Consider the following 10,876-nt stretch of genomic DNA (forward strand, 5'->3'; position numbering starts at 1 on the left):
GAGAGGAGAAAGATTTGGTACTTTTGTGCTAAAACAAAGAAAAAGGACTATTATATCCTGCCTCATTCCACATGTCCTTAAAAACAAACAAAACACAGGCTTGTAATTTACCTCCGTGCACCATACTCATTGTCATGTGCCCACCAATTAAAGTGGTCACCAGCTGTAGGAAGCAGCTGGGGTGTAGATGACAGGTAGCACAAAGCTGCAGGTAGCAGAGCCTTTTCTCAACAGGCTCTCGCTCTTTAAAAAACCCATTTTCTTCAATTAAAGAAGCAGGTTTTCTAAAGTCAGGTGCTGCATTTTACTCTTAATGAAAGGAAAGAAATAAAAGAGTTTGTTATAATGTTAATAGCCATTTTCACTCTGCAGAATAAAAATCTGAAATGATGCTTTTTAAACATGAACACTCAACTAATACTGAAGCTTTGTTTTTATATATTTATGTTGTGTTACTTCTTTATATCAGTTACTTTCCTTGAATAAAGTGGGGCTGAATTAAAGCTACATTATTAGATTTTTTGTGGCCACTAGGGGTCAGCCAAATAAGTTGTCTAAAGTTGCTAGAGAGAAGTGTTGGCAAACAACTACCTATTTACACATCCAGCAGAGCAACATTAGCATTCTTCCTGAGTTGTGTCTCTGGCCACCTGACAAATGTAACTAATATTTACTCTCCTTTCAGGTCTGTTTGGTCTCCGACAACTGCTGAGAAAAATTGCCTGGCTCTTTTTAAATGCTCTTCTGTGTCCACCAGGTAATTGTTGACATGGTCTGTTTTCTATTTGGTGCTGAGCAGGTAATGAAATGGACAGTGGGTTTATCAGAGATTTGTCTTTGATAACAGCTACCTGCTGCTACTGGAAACAATGTTGATGAGAGCAGCGGGAGTGAACCAAAACAGGAAGTTGCTGGTCAAAAAACAAAAACAATGAGGTGTAAGACGCTTATACTAGCCTTAAACCAAACAATTTTCGAAAGATTTCACCGTTACAGACAAATGTTAAGTCTCGAGGTAAAATCAAAAGAGTTTTATCTCAGTTGGTGCGCATGAGCTCAATTGTTGGAGTGAGGTGGTTATAAAACTCTGATTTAAGTCAGTCCTTTTCTCATTTAGACATTATAATAAAATTAAAATAATTGAAGTTTTTAGCTTTGGCTTGTGACATTACTAAAATGTAATGATTCTAAGACTGCTAACAACCAAAAGGTGCCCTCTCTCCAGCACCAAACAGAAGGTGGAAAACTGTGTAGAGGCTACAAGGGGGGTGCAAGAATGGGACCATGTCTCGAATCTATTGGACTGGAAAATGTAGGAGAAAGTGGTGGAGTTGGGGAGTGAACAAAAGTCTGCGTTTAATCCTGCATGTGTCTGATCCACCACTTCTTTTAGTGAGAAATCTTAATTTCTGAATCAGTTCATCTCTCGATTCCATTTTCCTTTCCCATCAAATAACGCAGCTAACCAGCGGAGGCTGGTACTGAGTTGAGGCAACAATATTTAAAATGTAAATTTGTATGCAGATTAATCTATTTTTATGAATTGCATTAATGCCAAAATTGACAAAAATACCATCATAAGACACATTTTATCTTGTGTGTCTTGAGTTATGTGTTTCCGTGGACACATAAGGAATTGTTGATATGTCATATTTTTGAAAATAAAAAATAAAATCTTCTTATGTATGGTAGGCCTAAAATAATCATTAGAGCTGAGGGTAACAGCAGAATTGGGTGACAGTCTTCTGCAAACTTGTCACACCTTTCACATTACACACAATCATTTAATTAATTGTTACAATGTTTACTCATAAAATGGTTCATCGACAAATTAACGCCCCATGAAATGACGTTATGTACGTACAATTATGTACCTAACATGAAGTCATATGGGATATGTTTGGAGCAAGTAAAGTTACGTTGGTTGAGTTCAGGAAAAGAAACATGGTGACGAAGTACCTTAAAATGAAAAGTTCACTTGATTTCACACAGGACACAAACGACAGTCTCCTGGTGGAAAGCCCTGTGTTTGTTTGACCCATCCACCGTCCAAAGCTGCCTCTTTACACAGCCTTTGGAGCACATTGGTCACACGATCCCAGCCTTGCAGATTATGTGGTTATGCAGAAATTACTGACTAATAATTATGTAGGGTTATATACGAATAAAGGTGTATTACTTTCTGTAAATATGAAATATTTATGAAAACAGACTGATTGTTAATATACATTAAAAAAAATTGGTTGTACGTATTGTTGTGTGAACAGGAAAATAAAATTCAATTCATCAAAGTTTTTACTGATATACTTCTGTACATTATACAGGGAATAGCAGCGAGTTTATCTTTACAGCTTCCTCCTCAAGTGTCTGAATTTTACTTCCTGTGTTCCTTCCTGTCAGCGTATGTTTATTCATGTGGTTGTTCTCTGTGACCGCCCTGCTGTATGACTAAGGGACTGTGGGAGTTTGTCTGTTGTATGTCCCATTTCTTTTCATGTCAGCCTGTCTGCAGTGAGGCATAACAGCATTCGTTAACAACTCAGAGTCCCTCCCTTCTTGTGTCCAGTGCAAGTTGATGTCCACTGGACCAAGACATAGCTGATGTCCTCAGGATATCTACCCCAGCGTATCAAATTCTATTTATTCTCAAAATCCTGTTATTAAAATTTTATCTGGGTGGGCCCACTATCAGCAGTTTTGGCATTCACTGCATACCTGACCGCCTGGAGGGAAAGTCCTTGTCTGTGAGGTCTCTTATCTGGTGTCTCTTTTTTATTTAATGTTTCATGGCAGCATGTTTTTGTTCGATTTGATACTAAGTTTTGTAGAACTCTTTTATTCCTGAGTCTTCTCCGTTAAAACTTGGACATGGAGCTCTTTGATATTGTAAATAGTTGCTGCCTTAACACCTAAATTTCTTAATTACTGAAATAATAGCCCCTTTACCGCTGCACGAAAAAACAGCTAACATACACCAACATCTGGCGATTTCATGTAGTGGGAGAGGTAAGGTGTAATTGGCATTCACAATGATGTGCCAAAACAAAATACTTTCCATCTCTGCCTAAGCAGCACTCAAACACTGATCCAAATTAATCTGCACCGAGTTTAAAAGAGAGACTAAATAAGTAAAAGAAATAGCCTATTAGCCACTGTGACGTTTTCCCTGGCCTCCATGCTGCTTTGTACTGTTTATTGTTTATTAATCTTTTTTTTTCAGCCTGTCCATGACATTGAATGTGACACACCAAAAAAGAAAGAAAAACACACACACACAAATACACAAAGCTATACTCATCTGTTGCAGATCCATATACTCAGCTCTGCTCTGGCAAGGAGAAAGGAGTCTATAGCCTATTTTAGGGGGTGCTTACAAAACATGCATACACACATGCATTTAATTTTGAAGGGGATGAAATGGGCACCCATGCTGTCCTGTAAAAGTTTGGTGATACAGGACTAACATTACAAACAATTCTGATAGCATGGGTGTCACATTTTCTGTAACTCTAGTCCTGCATCGCCCATTTTGGACTGGACAGCATGGGTGAACTCTAGATATCTCTAAGTACCAACAAACCAGCAATAGTTACCATCATTAGATGGTTGATCTGCACTTTCAGTTGAAGTGCACGCCCTAAACAAAAGCAGTCTGCGTATGTGCGTCTGTATGCAATCAATCATTTGAACGGTCAAAACATTGGAAATATATCCACTTTTACTTCCACTTGGGGCACAGAGTTAATGTTTTGTTTAAACTGCTGGTGTAAACACATAAAGAGTCTGTCTGACACGTGTGAACAACCTTAGCAATGATGGTAATATATCAGGTTCACACAGACACACACTACCATACATAGTAGCCCAAAATTAACCCTTTGTAACATTTCCATTAATACTTTTTAGAGATTTGTACTGTTTATGTGGACACAAAACTGGATACTATACACACAAAACAAACAAAGAGCTCTAGAAACTTTTCTTTGATCAGACATTTGGCAGAACAAGCCCTATTTTTTAAAATATCAAACAAACAACTTACCAAGAAAAATGATGGTCTGCTTCCTGGCTGTCTTGACCTTTGCACTTTCATGCTTGGGTGTTTTTTGAGTCCCCTTGATGCCGTCATCCACTGATCCTAAAGGCTTCCGAAGGACGAGGACCATGGCGCGGCACATGAAGGCAACGCACACCAACACAATGATGTAGACGACGAAAGCCACAAAGATGCTGACCCTGTACATCACCCAGCGCTCCCTCAGGTTCGTACAGAATGTCAGATTTTGCACAGGTGTATCTTGCAGGTACGGAATGTGTCCCTGAGTTCCCGTGGCGACCAGCAATGGCAGGGCAACAAGCACGGATACCAGCCAGGCAAGCGTAATGAGTGCAGAGGTGCGTTTACTGCCTAATGCTTTATAGCGGAACGGGTGGCAGATAGCCACGTAGCGCTCAAAGCTAAGCGTGGCTACATTGAGGATGGTGGCATAGCTGCAAGCCTCAAACAAGAAGTTGTATATCTTACAGGCAGTATCCCCTTCTGCGGATGAAAACGGGAACCAGATGGCACTATAGAGTTCCACCGGCATGCCGATGAGGAGCACCAGCAAGTCCGAGCAAGCCAGGCTCACCATGTGGTCAGTGACATTCTTCTGAAGGTAGCCGTTGCGCCTCAGCACTTGTGTCACTCTGATTGTAATTGAGTTACCCATGATGCCCGTCACCAGGATGAGGCTGTAAAAGATTGTCAGGAAGATTTTGACAGGATAGTTGGGTTCAAGTTCCGTCCAGTCTTTCTCATCTGCTATCTCCATTTCCTCACTCATGCTTACAGAGTGGTGAGCTCGGATTTTTCAGGTATTGATTTTCTTCCTTTAGCTTATCAGTTGTTCTGGGCGCTGCCTCTGTGATTACAGCCGAGATCCACACATGAGACGTTTTCCAAGATCAACTTTTCTTTGTCTGGAATTATTTCTGATTCTTCAAGGAGGGTATCCCAGTGGGTGGTAAACTCCAAATCACAGTAGGTGGTCCTCCACTGGAGAAAGCATGAGGACTCTCCGGTTCTTTCAGCTCTAAATATTCAGTGTCTTATCACCAGTTTGTGGCACCAAGGCTGGTCCTTCTATGCTGGTCCATCCAACTTATGATCATCCAGGGTTTCCAAGAGTCCCTTAAGTTCCCAGTCCTGAGTCAGGTGGTTTGTCTCTGTGTGAGCGAAGTGTTGGCCAACACTGCACTCACACACATTTCCTCCTCCCACCTACGAGGGCAGGGCAGTTAAACATTAAACATCACGACAGGCAGCATGTGTGCCGAGGCATGCTTTCATTTCTTATCATCGTGTTAATGTGCCTCCCTTTCACAGAAACTCTTTGATTTACAAATGTTATAGCTGAGATTAGAAATATAACTTACACATATGAAACCTGATGCAACCTGGAAACTGATAAGAAGAAAAAAAACAGAGGAAAACACACCTGACTTTGACCAAACGAAAAAAAATGGTTGAGTTTAACAATCTGCTAGTTTTGTTTGGAGATGATGTTTAAGATAAAGAACCTGAGAGTGACATTGAGAGTGACATTGACCTCAAATGTTGTGGAGAAAGTGTGGGAGAATAAAACTTAACAGAAGAAAGAGCAGTCAAATCTAGACTAGGTAGTTTCTGAATAAAAAAAAAAAAAAAAGGGAGTAAGTGCAGGGAAGTTGAAAAGTTCAAACAGGAAGTGGGCTGAAATAAGCCAGACATAGTTGTGTAGGTAGGTAAACATATTGTCCACTGAGTTCACAGAGATTGTGTTTATATTAAGAAAATACATCTGGTACAGAAAGAGGATTATGATTGGGCGATAACTCTTAAATGGCTGATAAAATAATGGTCCTAGACAGTGGTAAGTTAGTAACAACAGGCCCCAGTGCAGACTATTATGACGCTACTATGACTCGTTAGTTACAAAGCACATACGCACACACTTCCATATGCACACACAATTAGGCGTATATATACAGTACCAACCATGTGTTGGATTTTACAGTGGGAATGTGATACCTGTCGATTGTATTGCAAAGTACAGAGGTCAAAGAGAAAGTGATCAGAAGCATGGATAGTGCTGTCAACATAACACGTAACATAACAGTCAACATACAACGTTTGCAAATGTGTCTGCTTAACTGACTGCAGACTTTTTCAGGCATAATTAGGACAACGACCTCCAACCAGACAACTGCATTCCTTGACATAGAGGCAAGAGATTATAGTAAATAAGAGAGAAGAGAGCTGTAATAGTTATCAACAAACAACAGTAAGCCCTGAAAACTGGCCAGCTACAGCGGCAAGCACACAGATTACCCACAAACGTACAAACACACAATGAAATAGGTGCTCAGCTGCGACATGAATCCAAAATAATAACCTTTGAAACAGGGGCATGGTGGCCCAACAGCTCCCCCAAATCCCCTTGAAAAGACACTTGTACTCACTGTAAACTTAAGAAAACATACGTATTATATTATATTCCATTTCTGCCATTATATCCCCCTACATACTGGACCTTTAACCCTTTGAAACCTAAGTAAATTGGCTTGAGTTTCTTTCAGAAACATGGAAAGACAAATGACAAATGACAAAAATTAGCATGAAATTGGTAAAAGGTTACCAGAAAATCACCATGATTAGAAAAAAAAGATAAAAATATCAACTTATCTAAAAAAGAATAAAAGATAAATAAATATTTAATATTAATAATAAATACATATATGTACTTGACCTCATTTTAAATGTATAATTATGATAATTATAAATATAATATTCTTGATATTTTTCCTTGTTATTTCATAATTCTCTAAGGATTCTCTCTTTTTAATCTTCAGGTCATTTTCTTGTCATTTTTTACACATTTTTTTGCCATTTGTGGGACATTTCATGTCAAGTTGCTGATTGACTTTTCCTTAAGAGTTCTTTTTGTTATGAAATCAAACCAATTGCTCAGGTTTCAAAGGTTTAAATGCTTGTGAAAGGCGTCTGAAAGCAGCACAAGAAAACCGATGTCATCCTTAAAAATAAGAACCTCTTCCTCAGACAGGCACATCTCTGCTGCTGCTAACACAGACAAAGCTGAACGGATGTCTGCAGGTTTCAACCTGATGAGATAAAAGCTTTGAGTGCCCTCTCACTCTGATTGAATATTGCCAGATACCGTCAATTAAACCATTGTGTTGTGCATGGCATCATATTGTCAGCCGGATGATAACTCTCAAAAGTGGAAAAGAAAAATCAAGGTTGATTGTTCATTGTGCTGAGGAAGCCTCTTAATTTATGGCTCGGATCTCATTCGAATTATCCGCGGGTGTGTTCACGTCTGTGTGTAATCACAGACAGCTTGAGAATACATCTCTAATATCTCAATGATGAGGTGCTCGTGCGTTACAGATTGCATGTAATCGTCTTTGACTTTAATATAAACACATCGTGGGCAGTATTGTATCATAGCCTGCTGCATGCTCCACTGATTCACAGCTGTTCGTTGTAAAAGGAAATAAGCTAACATTAAATGGCTGACAAACATAAGAAGGGCTTAACTGATGACTAAATATTTACATTATAAAACCAGACATGTATTGGAGTGATAGGGACATTTTTTTAAGCCTATGTAGGTGGTATTTTTACAGAATAAAAAAACAAGGAAAGAGAGGACGTCAAGGATAAATAAAAGATTAAAAGACACACACTAGGCCTACATGAAATACCACAGGGATAATATAGTCTCTACTCCACCTAAAATAAGTACTGCTTTATTTAGCAGCACGTTTTACTCATCATTTAGTCTGTGCTTAAATTTGACAATGTATGTGCTTACAAGGCATGTACCTTCTGCAGGCATTCAGCTGCACGACTGTTAGACTTTTTATTTTGGCCTCAATTCAAATTCATAGCCATCACGCTGCATTATACACTGAGAGGAACACAAAAGTTGTCTTTAGCAAACCAAGAAATGTTTTCCTACATTATGAAAGAGAAATGCATCCTTTTCAAACAAATCTCTAAATGAAAGGAAGGTGTTTTTTTGTGACAGATGAATGGCCCTGAAGAGGTGAATGTGGGTGAACAAGGCTCTGCTTCTTTCAGCACTATCTGTAATTGATTGCATTGCAAGCTCCTCTCTGTGCACAATTTCCATGGTGAAGCTGTTCTGTTTTTCTTTGGACAACCATAATCAAACACGATTTGTAAAGTCTTGCAATGAATAAAAAAAATACTCTCAATTTGTAACAAGTAAAACAAGGGTTGTCTGTATCTGAAATCACTCTTTGTTGACTATATACAGTGTTAAAATTCTGACTGTGGTAACGCGTCCACTACATAGTGTCCTGAAAAAGTCCACAAGGGAATGTAAAACTGCTTTCTGCTTACAATCCCTCAATTAAATGGAACACATTTATGTGTGATTTAAGCGCTGACAATAAATCAGTGTCCAAAATCTTAAAATACTGTCTATTATATAGAGAGAGTAGTGACATCAACAGCGACGCAAGTTATGCAGCCTTCACATGCTCCTTGGAAATATCGTATTTACAAGTAACAAGCACATGAGCAGCCCTGGAAAGTCGTAATTACAAGTGGTAAACTGGGAAATTTCAATGATACCCGAGTTGTTGTGTTGTGACGTTTGCGTGACGTTTCAGGGCAGCAGTGGAAAGGATGGAAACAAGTGTCGAGCATTGCCACACACTCGGAGCAAGTTTCAAAATGTCAGTAAAAAATTATATATTGCATTATTTTGTTCCTATTAGCAACATTTTCATATATTCATCTATTTGCTGTAGCATGAAAGCAAACTTTTAACCATAAAACATGGCAGGTGAGTATACTAACACTGATAATAATGCTATTTTATAAGGAAAGTTGCCAACTTGAATTCATAAATGTAGAAACATGACGGGAAAAGGCAATGTTTGGTCAATGGTAAGACACTTTTTCATTAATTCACATATTAAATATACATTTTGATCACATGTAAAGTGTAATATGGTATTAATGTTATCTGCTGTCCATGTAGAGTGACCTAGATTAAATATAAAAATCATATATAATATATGAAAAAAATTAATAATATGTAAAAATGTAAATGAACTGGAAACAGCTATCATCCTCTTGTTTAAATGCTCTTAGTTTTAAAATGCAACCGGTCGGAGGCAGGAAATCCCAACTTAAACACCTTCTGACATCACATGAATGAAGCATTAATAACAACGGGCCCCAGTGCAAGCACCTATGAGGAGCCCCTTTGGCTCCTGAGTTATGAAGCACACGTGCACACACTTCGATATGCACACACAATTAGGTATACATATAGAGTACAGAGGTCAAAGAGAAGGTGATCAGAAGCATGGATAGCACTGAGATAGTCAAAGATCTGGAACGTGACAACAAGCAACTGAGAGCAGAGCAGCTGTCCATTTCACTGCTGTCTGCTGAAATGACCAATTTTACAGCCTTTTTTAGTACAACAACCTCCAGACAACTGTAAACCTTATATAAACCTTGACATAAAGGCAAGAGATTGTAGTAAATAAGAGAGAGGAGAGCTTCAATACTTATCAATAAACAACAACATATCCCGAAAACTGGCCGGCTACCGCTGCAGGCACGCAGTTTACCCACAAAAGTACAAACACACAATGCAACAGGCGACCTGCCTCCCAAATAACAGCAACCTTTCAAACAGGGGCACGGCGGCCCAACAGATAGCCCTAATGCAGTGAAGTGTGCTCCCCTGTCAAATAGTGTTTCCCCTGTCAATACATAGTTCCAGCCTCAGTGGTTAGGTTTGGTAGGGACACAGGTGCTCAAGGACAAGGTGAGGAAAAAATAATTTCCATAGTTGTCCATATAAAAACTATATATGGTTATTTTTTAATAGCCTAAATCAAATTAAATTAAAAATCTTGGCAAAAATGCTCAGGGGGTGTTGAGGAGGGATCAGTTATGTAGCTCCTGTGGTTTACCATTGTTTGGGAGCATTGATCAAAGTTGTACTGGTAAAATGACTGTTTAAATAATATAAAACATAGCTTTTAATATAAAATGTGCAAAATTAATATTTCATAAAAAAGAGGTTGGTGAGGGAGAATAGAAGTGGAAACAACAAAAATATAAGGGAAGATATATAGACAGAAAAATGTGTTTATGTGTATATGTAATATATATATATAATAGAAGACATAAATGAAATACATAATTAATTGAAAGCACTTACAATAATAGAATAGAAAGTGATAACTGCTTCAAGTATCAAACCGTACAAAAACGTGTTAAGATATGGAAAAAACACATTTCAATTCTTCGACACAACAACCCAAATCACCTGGAAAAGACACTTGTACTTACCAATTTGAATGTGTCTGACACTGTCTCTGACTGGTTCATCCTGCAACCGAAAATGTGTCAATATAAGGGTTATCTAATGCTAGGAACAGCCAGCTACTAACTAAGCTATTAGTTAGTTTACAATTATAATTTATAGGTCTGGTAAACACATTGATTTACGTGTAGGCTACAACTTAGCCTACATAATACATTTTAAGCTTTGTCTTAAATTTATATCTGACACAACAGCCAAACCTTACTATTATTTAGACCAATGTTATCTAACTTGCTGCTAACGTTAGCTTACCTGCTACATGTCTGTTGACACAGACTGAGGGCAGCGCGAGGGGCTTTCTCCTTGAGTCTTTGTAAAAAAAAAAAAAAAGAAGAAGAATCCAAATTTAGGGAGCTCTGCAGCCTTCTTCTCCTGCTTTTCTCCCTCCCGTCTTTTCGTGGGGCCACCTTTGTGTCTGAATGGCTGCTGGCTTAATTAGTCCAGGTGCGCTC

General features: G+C 38.6%; 1 protein-coding gene across 1 annotated transcript in view; it reads right to left on the minus strand.

Annotated features, from left to right (window-relative positions):
• Positions 1 to 10,865, minus strand: part of gpr39 (G protein-coupled receptor 39) — a 52,160-nt gene extending 41,295 nt beyond the window's left edge. The window contains exons 1-3 of the mRNA XM_042495015.2: positions 10,677 to 10,865; positions 10,391 to 10,430; positions 4,043 to 5,263 (exon numbers count right to left, since the gene is read on the minus strand). Coding sequence (XP_042350949.2) covers positions 4,043 to 4,826 — 784 coding nt within the window. The 5' untranslated portion in view covers positions 4,827 to 5,263; positions 10,391 to 10,430; positions 10,677 to 10,865. The remainder of the gene's footprint in view (positions 1 to 4,042; positions 5,264 to 10,390; positions 10,431 to 10,676) is intronic.
• Positions 10,866 to 10,876: the final 11 nt, after the last annotated feature.

This window comes from Plectropomus leopardus, chromosome 10 (genome assembly GCF_026936395.1).
Source record: "Plectropomus leopardus strain MGB_pleo_1.0 chromosome 10, ASM2693639v1, whole genome shotgun sequence".
Classification (NCBI taxonomy): domain Eukaryota; kingdom Metazoa; phylum Chordata; class Actinopteri; order Perciformes; family Serranidae; genus Plectropomus; species Plectropomus leopardus.